Genomic DNA, 18067 nt, shown 5'->3' with positions numbered 1-18067 from the left:
CCTCTAGCACACCAAGGAAGAACAAGGGGGTGGAAGTGGGGGATGATGACTGGAGCCGATGTGTGTGTGGAGCTGATAAGAGAGATCAAGAATACAGAATCTACCAGAAAAATTATCCAGAAATGTACTTTAAATCTATTATATTGGAGGCCACAGACTAATGTGTAGCATATCTGGGCATTCAAATTGCTATGAAAATTAAGCAAAAGGAAGTAAGATAATAGGATTGCTCTGAAATTGCAACCTCTTGCCACAATCATGTAGTTATTGAACAGAGACTGGAAACCACTGTGACCATATTCATTAATTGCCAGTCTGTTTCTCAGTCTGTGTCTGAACAAACCAAATCTGAAGAACCAGTGAGAGGTAGTCTACTTGCTCTGCCAAGTGGGCCTGTGGTAGGCATCTTCTCACAAAATGCAGACTGTTGGGGCACAAAGAGTACATACAGACCTGCAGTTGAGCAAGAGGGATTTTCACAGAGCTGTTTGTTTGGAGAAAACTTGGGCTTTTTACTGACACAGCACAAGGCAGAGACTATAGAGGAGGGGCTGGAGACTGTAGAGGAGGACCTGGGGACAGGCGCCTCATCCCGCCATCTTGCTGGGCTTGCCAGTGGTGTGTCAGATGCACTTAGAAGTGCCAGTAACTGCTGTCTGCCTGATTGCTTGCCGCTGCAGGTGATCCTGAATTGCTGCGAGGGCGGAACACCCAAGGAGACAATGGAAAAGCTGCTGCACAGAATGTCTGAAGACAAGACTCTGACTGCAGAGAGTTTGGTAAAACTCCTTCAGGCTGTGAAACCGATGTCCCCAAACTTGGGCCTTCTGCTGGAGAATTTGCAGAGATTAGCCACTTGGCCAAGCACCACAGGTATCAGTTAATTGTCAGCTTTCTGAACTGGAACCTCTCCCACAGAAAACTTGAGCTTAGACACCCTTTGGGCTCCGTGGTGGGGAGATGAGGTAATGGGAAGAGATGCCCTTGTGAAAAAGAAACTAGCTGTCAGAAGTCAGTGATCCTCAGTAGTTGGGGAGGCAAGATCTGAAATCTGAGAACTGCCCTTATCCATCGAGCGCCCTCCTGATGTTTCTGTGCTTGGGGGGTTTGTGAGGGTGTGGCCTTCCCAGGGCCAGAGGCTGGCAGGTTGCCGCCAGGAATGCCGAAGGAGAGGCGGGCTCACAGACACATGAAGTCGTATTGATAAATACAAGGAGCAAAAACCCCAATCTTGATTTGCCTACTCCCGTGTGAGTGCTGTTTGGTTCTGGCAGTCCCCAGAATTACCCACCCCTCGTGTACGTACACGCAGTCTGGAGGAATGAGGCCCTGTCCCAGTTCTTAGAAGAACAGGCCAAGTCTAGCCAGTTCTCCCTTATCTCAGAGCATTTGAGACCAAGGTGATTTTCAGAAAAAAGGTAGTTGGAAAAGGAGGGAACTTTCTTCTAGCTTATAAAAATAATGAATACCCATACAAACTTCAACAATTTATAAAATAAAGACAAAAACAATCTCAAATTCTACCACTTGATTTTTTCAGCATTAGCACATTGACATATTTTGTCACATTATTTTTACAGTGTTGAGAGATTCTACTGTATTTTAGAATTTTATAATTTCTTCCATTTAACAGTATAACCTAAACATTCTCCCCCACTTTCCAGGAAACTCTATAGGTCTATTTTTGAAGGCTATGTGGTTTTTCTCATAGGGATGCATATCATGCATTACTCTTGCCCTGTTTAGGGGTGCAGGTAGTGTAAGGTTAGGGCTTCAGCTATCAAGACTACCTGGGTTTGTATCCTGACTTACTTTGTAGCCGAGTGACCCTGAGCCAATGACCTAACCCCTCCGAACCTTGTTTTCTCCTCTCTGATGAGACGGAGGTGAGAATAGTATCCATCACATTCATTTTTGAGGTGACTGTGAGATCATATATGTACAACATTTAGCAAATCAGAGGTCCTCAGTAAGTATTAGGTGTTCTCTTCCTCCTCCTCATCACAGGTTATGCAGTAACAAATATCTTCATACACAGACTTTTTGCCTCCACAGCATTTCTTAAGGTATGATTCCCAGAAGCAGAGTTAACTGGGCCAAAGAGGAAAATATATTTTTAAATATCTGTAAGACTAAAGGAAATGCCTGATAGTTTTGATTTTTCTTACATTCAAATTAAATATGATCTCTTAAAAGAGAGTAACAGATTGGCTCAAAGGGCATATACACAGAAGAACCATGGGTCAGCTTCACTACTGGAATCCTGACTCACGCCTGCCTGTATTTTGGATTGCCACATAGACCTTAAGCTCAGGCTCAAGGAACAACAGCCCTTGAATCTGTATGCCTGAATCTCTTACAAGCACGCCTTCTAATTACCTCCCTGTTGAGCAATCACTAGCTTCTACCACCAGGCGCTGACTTTCAAAGTGTTAGTGGTTTTGTGACCCTGAAGCACCAAGTGATTGAGGGTAGACCAAAGGAGATACGAACACATATGTATGAGGCCCCAAGCCAGGAACCAAACTTGCCTTCTGGAGGAGACAGAGCACTTGCGTTATAATGCTCTTCCTCTGTCATTTATAACTCCCCTAATCTTCTGTAGGAGAAGTCTGGAAGGACATTTTGTTGTAGCAGACATTACTGTTTTGCTAATATCCTTGCAGTCCAAGCAAGCCCTGATGATTATGGGACTGAGCTGTTGAGACGGTATCATGAAAACCTCTCGGAGATTTTCACAGACAACCAGATGTTACTAAAAATGATACCACACATGAAGGGTTTAGCCTCTGGAGAAAGAGAGGTAAGAAAAAAGGGAAGAGGGAAAGAGGGTGGGTAAAATGAGAGAAGGAAAAAAGATGAACATTATGTACATACTTTAAAAACACATTTATATTTTTACATAAATATACACATGCATCCGTGTGGAGAAATGCTAAGGGGTCAGTAGAGAAGGAAAAAAAAACAAGGTAATTTAATTTTTAGGGCAGTGTGATAAGTTGGAATTTCTGCAGTAATAAGAAAGGCATTCAAAGGGAAGTGTGAAGAGCTTGGCAGGTATAAAAGTCTCTCAGGTTGAAAGGTGAAAGATGCTAAAAAACCCCTCCCCAGAAATATGTCCACTGTAACCTAGGGCTCAGATTTGCAGCTTTCCAGCTGCACTGGTAGCTAGGAAGTCCCTTACATGTGTTTTTGTGCCACATCTTGAAGGTCATGGAGAAGCTTGTGAAACATGACTCTGGCTCGAGTGGTTTCAGTTCTCTGATGTCAGCAGTTCTAGAAAAGCAGACTCTCTCTGCAACAGCCATTTGGCAACTGCTGCTGGTGGCTCAGGAGACAAAGACCTGCCCACTGAACCTGCTCATGGAGGAAATACGAAGGGAACCTGGTGCCGATGCCTTCTTCCGGGCAGGTAGGCTCCCAGATCTTCATCAGATCTTCGTCCCCGATAGAGAGGGGCGCCAAGTCTCTGGTGGTCATCTTCCACATCCCCACCATTGGAAGTAAGTAAGGACTGGCTTTTGTTCAAGGACGTGGGAGTTTGTTTGTAAAATAAAATATGCAGTAAATATTCTAGGCTTTTATTAATTATGGTCTAAGTACAGCCCATTTGCCATTCCCCCCACTCCCAGCCCCAGGAAGGAGATCAGTGAGTATTCTCACTGTGAAGAGTTGAGTTGAGAAAAGGTGAAGGAAAAATGGTGCTCGTAGTTTCACCCATGAGTTTTCAATCCCCCTTTCTTTCAGTGGTCAGCCCAGAAAGTGCGGTCTTGGAAGCCATCCTGAAGCATCGCAGACTGATCTCAGAGGCCGTCCGGCAAGGGATGGAACTCAAGTGCTTTACTCCAGAGGAGGAGCAGCTGGCAGAGGCTGTGAAGGAGGTGCGATGGGGAGAAAAACTCATTGTTCCAGAGAGTTCTACCAGACTGATGCCTGGGACTGTCTCGTTCCTAAGGGAGGCACCAGATTCTGCAGAGTGCCTATTACCTGTGGAGCCCCATGCTGAGCTAACACTTCTTTGTTTTTTAATTCTCCCAACTCTGCGTGGCTGGTGATGTCATCCACATTTTACAGATTAGGGAACTCGGGCTCCAGGGGGTTCAATAACCTGTCTAGGATGCTCCACCTGGTCAGATTTGAAGCCGGGATTTGAACCCAGCCTCTGAACCCAGGCTCACGTGACTCAAACATAGATGTATTTCATTTGCCTAAACCTAGGTAAACTCAAAGGGAACCATGATACTATTCCGTAACATGTTCTAAGAAGCAACTTCTTTCAGAGGAAGAAAAGTAAAATTGCTCTTATTGCATACTTTGTTCTGGTGTCTAGGAAGAGCCAAGATAAACATAGATAGAACAAAGCTTTTGCCCATATGGGGTAGCAAATAGTGCCAGCTCATTTTCTGTAAGGCTTCTCAGTGTGGCCAGCATCCCAGAAAAACCAGGTGGGGACTGGGGGGATTCATGGATGTCCAGCCCAGGATCATGGGCATCACAAGTGGGGCAGAATCATAAAGGGACTAAAATCAAACTAAATAGTTCACCTATATGTGCTTTTTAATCCAAGTAGGTGTGGAAGGTAAACGGAAGGGCGGGCTTCTAGCACATCCACACAGGTAACAGCCCCACCTTGGTCTCTCAGATGGGAAGAAGGTGGCACGTATTTCTGTGGGGCTTCAGAGGAAAAATGCATCTGCTAGACTCTCTCCAGTGTGCCTTGCGCTTCAGAGACGGTGCTCCTGCGGTTGATGAGTTTGAGCCTCACTAATGAGTCTCAGGCCTGCCTCCAGGGACATCAGGTTTATTTAGATAGACTTGAAAAGAGCAGAAATAAAATGTCTTCCCAAATGAAAATTCCATTTGGCCATCTGTGGATGGTTTTGCTTTATTTTCTCAGTGTACAGACTCTTTCTGCTGATAGCTCTAACATTCTGAAAGAGGAGGGCTTTGAAATAAAATTCTTGGCCTCTTTAAAGCCCCTATTTGAACCTTCTTTAAAAAGCTGAGTTTTTTTCATGAAAGAAAATGTTTAAAAGGGTACATCTAAGTGTCTAAAAATGTGAAGCCACTGATCATGCAGAATTACTTCCAGACACTGAGACAATTATATATTATAAAAAATTATCTTGATCTTCAGGACAGAGCCACCAACTACCAAATCCTACAGCTTTCCAAACTTTTAATATAAAGATCTAGAAAAGTTCTTTTGGAGACTCCTGGCTTCTGAGAAGATATTTCTCATAGAAAATGCCCAATCTCTTGCTTTGTACCTTCTTTGTGTTTGCACGTTTGTCTTGCCATGTGCCTCCCTTTTCTTTTTTTTTTTTTTTTAATTTTGCCAATTTCCCTGTTCTCTGGAAAAGAGGGTTCTCCACTACATTTATCACAAGAGATATAAACTTGTTAGAGATGGAGCAGTGCCTTCCTGAAATTAGCTTTTTTTCCCCCTAAGTTGAAAACTATGGAGAAAACTGCTGATATTAACCACAAACCTTTGTCTCATGGTGTTCATTTAGATTCTGAGCATTTCCTCAGAGACAGCCAGCCCTGAAGCTTCCTTGAAAGTAGTGCTGAGCAGAGCCATGGAAAAATCTGTCTCGGCCATTGAAATATGTCATCTCCTGTGCAGAATCCACAGATCTTTCCCAGCCCTGCAGCCTGTCATGCATGAGTTAGCATACATTGGTAAGGAATAGCATGTACTGGTAAGGAACAGAGTGGGGTAGGGGTCCTGTCAGACCCACCGATTGGGTCTGGATTGGAAAGAAGAGGCCGCAGTTTATAACAAGAGTTCATCCATTGCTGCCTTACTTCTTTGATATGCTCTTAGTACCTAGAGACGTCACAGGCATAGATGTAAAATGATGCTACGTATGTAAAGTGTGATAGCGGTATTTCTCTGGAGTTTTAGAGGGTCCCACAGAGTTTGCAGCCTTCTCTAAGAAAAGTTAGGAAACAAAGTAGAAAATACAAAAGTTCCAGAGCCATGCGATTTCTCTTGTATGCAGGCTTCCTTACTCAGGAAAGCGGAGGGAAGAAAGGGTGGAAGGTGAGCAATAAATTTCACCGTGAAGCCGACGACAGAACAGAGGAGAAGGTAGCCGAGCCAGCGGAGGAAGGCTGCCAGTCTGGGAAACAGAACAATCAAGGAGAGACTGGTTCCTTGCCAGAGCAACAAGAGAAAGACACGTCTGCCTCCCCTGACTCTGCCAAGAAGAGCTTCGTCTGTAAGGCCTGTGACAAAAGCTTCCATTTCTACTGCCGTCTAAAGGTGCACATGAAGCGCTGCCGGGTGGCCAAGAGCAAACAGGTGCAGTGTAAGGAGTGCAACGAGACCAAGGATTCTAAGAAAGAGCTGGAAAAACATCAGCTGGAGGCCCATGGTGCAGGAGGAGAGCCCGATTTCCCAAAGAAGAAGAAGAAGAGGCTTCCAGTGACGTGTGACCTCTGTGGAAGAGAGTTTGCCCATGCCTCAGGTACTTTCAAGGTGAAGTCATTTCAGAGGGTGAGCATTCTGGACATCGTAGTTTGGATTCTAGGCCTTTCCTCTAGTTGTAGACATTAAGGGATACAGGTGGGCCTAGGAAACAGCAGGCTCCTACAGAGGCAGGACAGTGTTTTCAGAAGAACATGAGCTTTGGAATCAGCTCTGAGCTTTAATTTCCCCATCTGTTAAATAAGCACCCTGACACCACCCACTTTTTTGAATTGTAAGGATTTAAGATAATACAGTTAAACACCTACGTACAGCGCCTACGATAGAGTTAGTACTTAGTAAATTGTGGCTATTATTATTCGCAATGATAACCAGCTATTTAACACCTGACTCTTAGGTTTCCATGTATCACTTGGGATGTGTAGTCAGAATTGTTTACCCTTGTCCCAGGTGTCGGATACACCTAGTGAAACATAAAAGTGAGTTTTGTTTCACAGTTCCTGGGTAGTGGGTCCTGTTTAAGAGAGGGGATGAGAAAGAAAAACCCATAATACTTCATGCCTGACTCAAACAGGAGTGGGACCGAGGTGATTTAGAGTGCTGGGCAGTAGGTGGATGAGCAGCACGGTTGTGTGAGGTCAGAGTGAGTGTGGCCTGGTGTCCTGTGGTTCACGCTGTGCATCTTCTTGGGGCCTGGCCTCAGACTGCTGGTATGTGTCCTCATGCTGGATTCATAGCACTGATTACTGGTGTCCCTCTGGCCCCCGGCATGGCTTCCCTAGGCATGCAGTACCACAAACTGACAGAACACTTTGATGAGAAGCCTTTCTCCTGTGAAGAGTGTGGGGCAAAGTTTGCAGCCAATTCTACCCTGAAGAACCACCTTCGCCTTCACACTGGGGACCGCCCGTTCATGTGCAAGCACTGCCTCATGACCTTTACCCAGGCTTCTGCCCTGGCCTACCATACCAAGAAGAAGCACTCGGAAGGTAAGGCGTGCAGAGTTTCCTCATTCTTCCTACCAACTTTAGCTGTGTGAACTGCCTAAAAACCCATTTGGAACTAGGCATGACCTGTATCTCAAGTAGATTAAAAACAAAAAATAATGCAGTCTCTAGGGACACAGATGACCAGGAGTAGGTAGGTACACAGGCAAATAAAATGTTTCTGGTGAGAGTTTGGGAAGAGAGGCTAGCTAATGCAGGATTGTGACTTTAGAGTTACAGAATTGGTCTAAAACTAGGACTTCCTTGGGCTTTGAGGTGGAATTCAAGCCTGAGAAAAATCCTGGGCGAGCACCTGCTGCAGTTTGCGCAGCAGCGGCGGCTGAATGATGAAGTTGGAGCTGCCGTGCTCACAGAGCTGATGGTCCAGGGCGTCTCTGGTGTAGAGACCATTGCAGTGCAGAGCCACTGGCGGCAGAGTAGGGAGTAACCCCGGTGAGATGGAAGGATGGCGGAGGGGTTTCCAGTCCGGTCAGAGCAGAGTAGGTGCGTCGTCAGAGAGGGCTTCTCAGAGGACTCTCTGCCTTGTTTGGTACCTTTGTGCGTAAGGAGGAATCCTGCTGTCATTTTACCTGGATTGTGGTAGTGGCCACCTACCTGGTCCCCTTGCTCTCATCCTCTCCCTAGGTAGTGCTTTCAGGACACAGGACCCTGTGGTCCTTCCAGTGCTAACCCACATCCTGTCATTTCTGTGCTCAAAACCTTCTTGCAAAGGCTCTTCACCTTGCTCGGTATAAAATCTGAAGGCCTAATGATAGCCCCACAGACACCCTGTGACCATGTTTCCTAAGACCTTCCCTCCTACTCCTCTCCCCCACCCTCACCCTGATCTACCCACTGCAGCCTCCTTGTGAGGCCCCAGCCCTACAAGACGGGACCCCTGCCATGGGCCCTGCATTCTTGCACTTCCCTCTGCTTGGAGTGCTTTGTTTTCATCCCGCCTCATCTCCTTCGGGAATTTGTTCACACCTCTTCCCCGTGAGTGCTTTCCTGACCACCCTGTGGAAAATCTCAGCCCCAGCTCCAGTGCCCCTGCATCATTTTCCTCCACAGGGCTGTCATAGGATATAGTATCTACTTCATTAATTCCTTATGTTTCTAGTTAGCTCCCCCTGTTAGAATGCAAGCTCTATGACGGTAGAGCGATCAGTCTTCCCCCTGCCACTGCTGTTATCATTGGAACTGAGAATAGTGCTTAGCAATAGTAGACTTTCAGTAAACCTTTCCTGAGCGAATGAGTTTTTTGAGCACTATTACAGGCACCAGGGATCGTGTAAGCATACAGACCTTGCTTCCATGGAGTTTACATTCCTGTGGGTAAGAAGACCGTAAACAAATAACTGTGTGATATAAATTCAGATTGTAGTAACTGGTATAAAGAAAAGTAAAATGGGGTAAGCAGCAGGAGAAAGGCAAGGTTCTCTTATCATCAGAGAAGGCCTTGGAGAAGCGGGGCTTGTGTAGGAACCTGAGTGACATGGCAGTTGGAACCAGTGGGAGATTTAGAAGAGCACCATAAGCGCAGAGCCCCCTCCCAAGTGGGAATGAGCCTGACCTGTTTGAGAGGCCAAGAGAAAACTAGGAAGGGCCAAAGCAGAGTAAACAAGGGAAGGCCAGAGAGGTCGCCAGAGGCCAGGTCTTATAGGGCCTTATAAGCCAGGATCAGGACTTTGTTTTTTGTTGTTGACGTTGTTTTATTTTGTTTTGTTTTTAGGCTTTTGGTTTTTATGCAGAGTGTGCCAGTTTCTATTGCTGCTGTAACAAATTACCACATGCAGTGGCTTAAATCAATGCAAATAGGAGCACCTGGGTGGCTCAGTTAAGCATCTGCCTTTGGCTCAGGTCATGATCCTAGGATCAAGCCCCACATTGGGCTCTCTGCTCAGCACATAGCCTGCTTCTCCCTATCCCTCTGCCTACTGCTCTGCCTACTTGTGTGCTCTCTCTGTCAAAAAAATAAAATAAAATATTAAAAAAAAATAAATCAATGCAAATGTATTATCTTGCCACTTTGGAGGTTAAAGAACCAAAAGAGGTTTTTAACAAGGGAAGAGTCATAGTTTTGGTGAATGTGGTCCTTCTGGAAGGTCTAGGGGAGAACTGATGCCTTGTTTTCCTAGCTTCTAGAGGTTGTGTGCCTTCCCTGGCTCATGGCCACACTCTGTAACCTCTGTTTCTCCCATTGTGCCTCCTCCTTTGACCCTTCTTGCTCCTTCTTCCAGAGACTCTGTGGTTATGTTGGGCCTGCTGGTATAATCCAGGATAATCTTCTCATTTCAAAGTGCTTAAGATAATCATATTTGCGAAGCCCCTTTTGCCATGTAAGGGAACATATTCCCAAGTTTTGGGGAGTTAGAACATGGGCATCCTTGGGGGCCATTATTCTACGGTAGGAAGCCATAGGACAGTTGTGAGCAGAGGAGCAATAGGATATGACATGTGTTTTGGAGTTAATTCTGACCACTCTCAACAGTAATTGGAGTAAGGCAAGAGTAGTGTTCACAGAGAGTCAGGGAGGGCCCAGTTGTCTGGTGTGGAGGTGATGGAGCTCTCAGCCTGAGTGTACCAGGGGCAGTTGTCAAATGTTCAAGTTTGGGGATGTGGCATTGAAGCAGAAGTGATGGGACCCAGGTGGGTGTAGGTGTGAGGGGAGAAGTTAAGGGTGGCTGTGGAGTTTCTGGCATGAGCAGCCAAGTACATGGCCCTGCTATTTGCTTCAGTGGAGGAAACCAGAGTGCATGGGGGTTGTGGCCAGTCTCAGGGGTACCAGGGATGGCGTCTCAGGAGCTCTGTCCAAGGTACCAGTTAGACCTCCAGGCAGAGGACAGGAGTAAGAGATTGGATGTGTAACTTCCTATTCTAGGGGAAGCTGGGAGCCAGAGAGAGAACTGTGGGCTCTATCAGAGTACAGATGGTATCTGAGCTCTGAGATAAGGTCATTTACAAAGGGAGGATAAAGAAGAAGGCCAAGGGCTGAGTCCTGGGCTTCTGAATAATTTCAGCTCTTGATTCTTTGAAGAAACCCTTTTTTCCCTAACAAAATCTTATTTCAAAGCCCAATATGTAAGAAATGAAAATGATGTTGATTGCTCTAACTGAAGTAGGCCCGAGGATTTGGGGGATCTGGACCCTCAGCTCACTGATTTCTCTGCTTCTCTGCTGGCCCATAAAGGAGCCTAGAGCCTGATGGTTTCTTACAAATGCCAGTTTTCCAGCCTCGCTCCTTACCTCTATTTCCCAATAGTCTTTGGTAGTCTGGTCATTGTATTCTCATTATGTGCATGAGAGAATAGAGAAGCCAAATGATTTATAATAACTTCATAGCAAGTCAGCAGGGGAAGGCTTCCCTTTTCTGAATCCCCGTCTGTCACCTCTGTGTGCAGTCACGATTCTGCACAGCGTATGTGGCGAGGGATCCAGACCTGGGAATTTCTGGGCTCGAGGATATATCTGTTTTCTGGGAGTGGAATGAGCTCTTCCATACTTGGGGTGGCCTGGTTAACAGATGGGTAGTCTTGTGTGTGAGAACTCTGTCCTTATTCCTCAGGGGAGGGAGGCCACACTGTGCGATCAGCTGTATGTGAGGTGCCATCTGATAGGAGGGCCCAGACCTCTCACCCAGTGTGTACAAATTGCTTGTGGTTTTAACGCCATCTCCCAAATAATATTCTCCAACATGTGCCTTATAGTGTGATCTTGTGTTTAGGAATGCCATACATGTTGGCACTGTTTCTAATAAGGAGACTCGTGTGTGCTTCCAGGGAAGATGTACGCCTGCCAGTACTGTGATGCTGTGTTCGCCCAGTCCATTGAGCTTTCCCGCCACGTGAGGACCCACACTGGGGACAAGCCATATGTCTGCAGGGACTGTGGCAAGGGCTTCCGGCAGGCCAATGGCCTGTCCATCCACCTGCACACATTTCACAGTACGTACTGAGATTGTGGCTGTCAGGCACTCTGCGCCAGGCCCGGCTCTGGGAAAGCGTGTAATGATCATGACAGAAGTTGTCACTCCACCAGAGCCAGGCCCCAGTTGGTGCCTTCCCCTCCTCTGTTCACCTACGACACCGAGTCCCTCGTTCCTATTTCACCATGTCATTGTGTAATGTCCAGGCTGTTTCCTTATCTCTTTTTTAGCCCACCTGGCACTGCTTGGCTGACAGAGGCAAAGTATGCTTGAAGGAGTGTCTCAGGAACAGGCCACAGAGCATCAGCATATTCCCATTAGTCCACGGAACTGCTCTTCCCATGCCCCCACCTTCCCCACTCATCTGTATCCTCCCCGCCTTCCCCATAGGAGCAGCTGGATGCTGTCTGCATTCATGTGTACCATCGTGAGTGGTCTCTGCTTGCACTCCCCTGAAATCCTTCTGCCCAGCGTTCTCTCCCCAGGGCCCCAGTAGCCATGCAGTGGGGTCTGCCCCCACCTTTCTCTCCTTCTACCAGAACTGATGTAGACAAAACACACTTCTGTTCGACACACACATAGGAGGGAGAAGAAAACTGTGCATCCTCATTCCAGCTTTGGGAAATGGCCCGCATGGCATCTGGTGGCCGCATCCCATCTTCCCCAGCAGCCTTGTTACAGCAGGAGTGTGAGCAGCATGGTGCCCAGGAGGTTAGGAACTTAGGCTCCAAAATCACACGGGCCTGGGCTTGAAACTCACCCCTGCCATTTACTTCCTTGAGACCTTAAACAGATTTCTTTACCTTTCCAAACCTCTGATACTCCTTCTGCAAAGAGAAAAAGTGATAATACTGCCACTTTGGATTTCTGTATTAGTAAGGTATCCCATGTAAAGCATGAAACTCCCTGCCTGACACACAGAAAATGCTCAATAAATGCCACCCTCTTAGGTGCCATATGTCAACATTAAAGCCTGTCCTTTCTGACACGCCATGCTCTCTGCATATCCTCTCTCCCTTCCTTCTCCACCCCTGTTTCCCACACACCAGTTTCTAGCTGTTGGCAAATACGGGACCTCACAAACATGGGCTTTATGTCAACACATTCAAATATATTATCAGCCAGCCAGCAAAGAATGTTGTCAGGGCTCCTATGTGCCAAGCATGGGCCTGGTAACTGGGTGAGGTATATACAGTTTCCCCCAGAGTGCCCAGGTCCCCGCATCCAGCTGCAGTAGACTTCCAGATGAGTGAGATCTGGCTTGGATCCAGTGCCAGAATTTCGATGTCCTTTCAGCCTTTTTATTTTTTATTTTATTTTTTTTAAGATTTTATTTCTTCATGAGCGACACAGAGAAAGAGTGAGCGAGAGAGAGGGAGGCAGAGACACAGGCAGAGGGAGAAGCAAGCTCCGTGCAGGGAGCCTGACATGGGACTCGATCCTGGGTCTCCAGGATCAGGCCCTGGGCTGAAGGTGGCGCTAAACCGCTGAGCCACCCGGGCTGCCCTTTCAACCTTTTTAAATGACATTCTGCTCTAGTCTCCTTTTTCCTGATAGCATTACATGGGAGTGAGGGGAGGACAGCATGAATCAATTGTCAGGACAAGGGGAGCCCAAAGACTTCCATGTCTCAGGAAATGTCACTGGCAGCAGGCCAGTGTCCAGGCCCCTCTCCTGGATCCCTCCTTGCCTGTGTCACAGGCCCTTGTCCTAGCATATGGAGAACTGTTTCCAAGTGCCTTCGGAGACAGTATAAACTGATATTTCAAGAGCTCACGTCCATGGGGACACTGGTTAATGACACCGAGTGCTGCCGTGTGTCCAGATTCCTAAATTAATTGGACTCAGGGCACACATAAGATTGGCTTGTGGGCAAAGGATTTTATTATTAAAACATTCTGCTTTCTGTTGCTTTCAAAAAAAATAAACTGAAGTCTCTTGCCATAGAGACAATGAATGCATCCTTCATCAGTGCTAGTTCTTGTTTTTGAGGCCTCACTGAAGACTTGGCATGTCCAGTTAAGCAGGCAGCTCAGAGCATAGCCTTGGGAGTGAGAGCTGGGACTGTCCCCCGGTTCACCCAGTGCCCCACTTGTGTCACTGGACACTCTCTAAGGCTTGCTTTTCTTAATCTCTAAAATAGTATGAGAATAGATCCCACTCACAGGGTTACTGGAAGGATAAAGTGAGTTCATATTTGTAAGGCACTTTAAACATGCCTGTCATATAGCACTCATTAAACATTGAAAATGTTTTTATTGTTGAATCTGAGGTGAGGAGCAAGGAAGCATTCTTCCTGTCAGTCATATGCTGACAACAAAGGCAGTAGTGATGCTCTGGGGAGTATGTTGGAAATCTCTGCAGAAAATGAGAAAATGCAGAAATGCCCAGTGCAAGGAGGGGAGGAGCAAGGGCAATACTCCCTGCAAAGTAGTTAAATGGAATTGAACTTGTGGGATGTAAGGTGAGGAATGGGAATGAACCACTTGATACCCCGGGGGTGGTTAGTACAGAAGCCTCAGAGGAATCCTACCTCCTGGGACGAGGTGGTACTTGGGGGTGGTACTTGGAGTCTGTGGCCGTGCCTGACCTCTGAACAGGGCCCTGCACCTGGAGTTGTGCACAGCAGCCACATCTGACTGACTCCTGCCTGTGGTATTTCTCTCCCTCCCTCTCTCTCACGGATGCCCGTGAAACCAGACATAGAAGATCCGTACGACTGCAAGAAATGCAGGATGAGCTTCCCCACTCTACAGGACCATCGCAAGCACATCCATGAGGTGCACTCCAAGGAGTACCACCCCTGCCCCACATGCGGGAAGATCTTCAGCGCCCCTTCCATGCTGGAGCGGCACATGGTGACCCACGTCGGAGGCAAGCCCTTCAGCTGCGGGATCTGCAACAAGGCCTACCAGGTGACCGCAGACTGCCAGGAGTGCCTCCCCTCGTCCCCAGCCTGCCCTCCCTCACATCTGCCAAGAGTCCCAGACATGACGATGTGGCTGCTGTTTGTGAAGGATGCAGCTTGTAATTACTCAGATTCTCTAAGGTGATCTGGTCAGAGTCATGCAATTGGGCACTTTAATTGGAACTGGGAATTCTATACCTCTTCTCTTGGATTTCAGCCCTGTCATGAACTGAATGCTGCTTTTCCCCTTGGACACTCACACTCTGTGGAGCCTCTTGACCCCTTGTGTCAAGGGATGTGAGAGTGAGACTGGGCTGTGGAGTTGCCTTATTTAGCACTGGATTGTTGTTTTTAAACTCCTAGGGAAGGGGTCTGCTTTTTTACCATAGGATTTGATATGTAATTAAAGGGAAACCCAATATGGAACTAAAAAGAAGCCACGTATGAAGAACTCAGCTCTAAAACTAGAGAGAAAAAAATGGTTCTTGTGACATCTATAAGATTTTGGTATATAGACAAAAGCACAGCAACTAATTTCAGCTCAAAAGAAATGGAGAGCTAACTTTGTGCCGTGCCTGGTGCTGTGACGTCAGGGTTACAGAGCCGCGTATGGCCTGGGCTTCGTCTCTAGGGAGTGTCCCATGGCTGCTCTACCTCGGAAGGAGGAGTGGTTGCTGATGGAGCAGGGACACCACAGGCTCCTGTTTCAGCAGGGTTCTCTGCTGCTTTCCTGGGCCTCAGGGAGATCGTGAGATATAGCTCAGACACTCCAATTAGAAGGCCAGGGTTTGAATCCTGGCCCTGCTGTTTACTAATCATTGACACAGTCATTTAACCTGAGTGTGCCTCAGCTTCCACCTCTGACACCTCCCTCCTAAGCTTCTAGGGAGGGTTGAGAGTTTCTGAAGGACCAGGCTGGACCCTGCCCTATAGCAGTCTCTCAGCAAACACACAGGTACCTTATTCCCACTAGCACTAGCCTTGCCTCTCATGTGAGCACTCAGATTCTAGATCCATAAGCTCATTAGTCTCACGAGGGCCTTGTGACCTCCTCAGCTTGCTGGAACCTTCTAAGACTTAACATTTGCCATATTCCTTGCAGCAATTGTCTGGTTTGTGGTACCACAATCGGACCCACCACCCTGATGTGTTTGCTGCTCAGAACCATCGATCTTCCAAATTCTCATCACTTCAGTGCAGCTCCTGTGACAAAACCTTTTCCAACACCATTGAACACAAGAGGCACATCAAGGCAGAGCATACAGGTGAAGTTTGGGTGCCTATACACAGGGAATGTGAGCTGATGAGTGGGAGAGGCTTGATGACAGCATCCTGGGCTCCATCCAAAAATCCCAACTTCCAGTGCTTCAGTGTGGTGTGTCATGGCAATTGCCTTTATTCTGTCCCAGCACACCTGAGGGAGGCTGTGCTGGCCCATCAGTAACAGTAAACAGCAGCTTAAGTGGCAGTGGTTCTCAAACCTAGAGGCCTAGGGCATTGTAAGTTCCTACCAGCCAGCCCCTGAGGGACGTTGGTGCATTACAATGCCTGGGAAGGGTGGCAGGTATGGTGGCAGACAGGCTCCCGTGGAAATCCTGACTCCCACGCTGATTAGTTGCATGACCTTGGCAAGTGACCTCTCTTTCCTGAGCCAGTTTCCTTCTCTTCAGAAAGTCCGTTAATGCCTACCTTGCAGGCCAGTCTGGGGATAATCACCACAGTCATGAAGCATCTCCTGTGTGCAAGGCACATGCTAAGCACTGGTGGGCGCGTTCTCATTCCATTCTCATAGCAGCCCGACTTCCATCCAGGCAGCCTGGCGCAGATCTGGTGCTCTTTACACTAGCCTGTGCTACCTCACAGCTGTGGTACCTCCTGACACTTGGTAGACGCTTGCTAAGTGTTAGCCATCACCCCCATCCCCAGCCCTGTTCCCTTCGGCCATCCTCTTGTTTGTTCCCACCACTTCTTCTTTGTGTGCTTTGCAGAGATGAGATTCCATGAATGTGACCAGTGTAAGGAGCTCTTCCCCACACCAGCTTTGCTGCAGGTTCACATCAAGTGCCAGCACTCAGGTCAGTGCCCCTTCCAGGATGCTCCTGGGCTGGGCTGCGCGGGTGCATCTCACCTTCACCTTTCACAGCTGTGCAGTCCAGGCCAAGTAACTGAACTAACTTGTGCCTCAGTTTCCTCATCTATAAAATGGGGACAGTTAGAGTGCTTCTTTCCTTATAGAGTAGCTACGAATTGAATGTTAGAACGCAGAAAGCACATAAGGCCTGGCACCAGAGAGCATCCCTCTAGTGGTACCTGTGATTATCGTTGTTGCTGCCATATCCCATCAAGTCTAAAATCCTAGTCTTTAATGAACCATTGAGAAAGAAAAACTGCTGCCAATTAAACTGTATTTCATTGTCACTTAGAATTCACAGGTAATTCTAAGTGCTGTTCTGGACTGAATCTGACACAGACTATATATACTCTTGCACATGTACATCAGAGGAAAAATACGAGAAATGAATCATCCAGCTTCTCAGAGTAGCTTTCACTTTCACCTGTCCAGGTGCATGTCATTGCACATGGTGTGTGCTCTACCGTCAGCAGCACTGGTGATGGGACACAGGCAGGCCGTCAGTTTGGGTCCCTCAAGCATTATGTTATGTGAAACCAGTTTACTCTTGCTGCTCTGGGGATGTAGCTGAACATCCATCCCTTACCTCATCCTCCTAAATCACTGGTTCCTGGGAGTTAAAAACATGCACCAATCCCATCTCGGGGATGTTCTCTGAAGCCACGGACACACACTCTGCAGGTCCTGGTCCTGTCACTTTTGATGTCCGTGTGTGCGTGGTCATTGGTGATTTTACACTGATGCCACTGAGGCCGTCAGGGATGTTAGCGTGTGCCTCTGGGACTTGATAAGGTCCTCAGCATCCTGACTTACAGTTGCATGATGGATGGCCTTCAGCCGAGGCAGAGTTAGCCTGGAGCTAATGCTGAGGAAGCCGCATCTGCGGAGCCCCTCACTTGCTGGGGACCTGCACCTGTATTTGTAATGTTGCCTTATTTTTCCTAAAGAGGATTCCCCCCAAATTGTACACGCTTCAGGTCCCACAGCACCTGAAGCCACCTCTGCACCTCGGTCCTGGTCACTTCCTCTCTCCTGTCCCACAGCCCATCCTTTCTGTCCTGCCTCTTCCAGGCTCACAGCCGTTCCGGTGCTTATATTGTGCGGCCACCTTCCGCTTCCCGGGAGCACTGCAGCACCACGTCACCACGGAGCACTTCAAGCAATCAGAGAACACCTTCCCCTGTGAGCTCTGCGGGGAGCTCTTCACCTCCCAGGCCCAGCTTGATGCTCACTTGGAATCTGAACACCCAAAGGTGACAGGCACTGAACCCCAAGCAGCAACCTCACAGGTGGTACAGGTGATTCTGGGGCCATCAGATATGAGGGTTTCTCTAGAGGCAGCTCTGTCACACCAGCCAGCCTTTCTCTCTGGGGCTCCTGGAGAATCCTATAGGTAATAACGTGCATGACCAAGAGGGCCTTGTAGAAGAGTCTCTCTGGACTTCTTACCAAATGGAACAGAACATTCTAGTCTCCTGGGGAGCACATGCAAGTGGTCCCTGGGTAGAGGGAGCCTGGAATGAGAATTTCCAAAAACAGAACAACCTTGGTTTTTCCTCATTCACACACTCCTCCACCTTCTGCAAAACACTGTGGGTTGTGGCAGGAGCTGCAGGAATTCTCAGAGAAGGGGATTGCTCCTCTGATGCTGAAACACCTTGCTAGTTCCTCTAGGCTGGGC

General features: G+C 47.6%; 1 protein-coding gene across 13 annotated transcripts in view; it reads left to right on the top strand.

Annotated features, from left to right (window-relative positions):
* The window catches only part of ZBTB40 (zinc finger and BTB domain containing 40), a 73461-nt gene that overhangs the window by 50114 nt on the left and 5280 nt on the right, over positions 1 to 18067 (top strand). For 10 of the 13 annotated variants that reach the window (XM_077899216.1, XM_077899220.1, XM_077899214.1 and 7 more), the window contains 12 exons: positions 681 to 873; positions 2667 to 2803; positions 3211 to 3412; positions 3748 to 3881; positions 5517 to 5685; positions 6009 to 6476; positions 7219 to 7425; positions 11202 to 11366; positions 14048 to 14262; positions 15358 to 15520; positions 16244 to 16330; positions 17458 to 17684. In XM_077899216.1, coding sequence (XP_077755342.1) covers positions 681 to 873; positions 2667 to 2803; positions 3211 to 3412; positions 3748 to 3881; positions 5517 to 5685; positions 6009 to 6476; positions 7219 to 7425; positions 11202 to 11366; positions 14048 to 14262; positions 15358 to 15520; positions 16244 to 16330; positions 17458 to 17684 — 2367 coding nt within the window. The remainder of the gene's footprint in view (positions 1 to 680; positions 874 to 2666; positions 2804 to 3210; positions 3413 to 3747; positions 3882 to 5516; positions 5686 to 6008; positions 6477 to 7218; positions 7426 to 11201; positions 11367 to 14047; positions 14263 to 15357; positions 15521 to 16243; positions 16331 to 17457; positions 17685 to 18067) is intronic. The other 3 variants (XM_077899213.1, XM_077899211.1, XM_077899222.1) reach the window with 3 other exon arrangements.

This window comes from Canis aureus, chromosome 5 (assembly GCF_053574225.1).
Source record: "Canis aureus isolate CA01 chromosome 5, VMU_Caureus_v.1.0, whole genome shotgun sequence".
Lineage (NCBI taxonomy): Eukaryota > Metazoa > Chordata > Mammalia > Carnivora > Canidae > Canis > Canis aureus.
The sequence above is the reverse complement of the archived record's forward strand: the minus strand, read 5'-3'. Positions and strand labels throughout refer to the sequence as shown.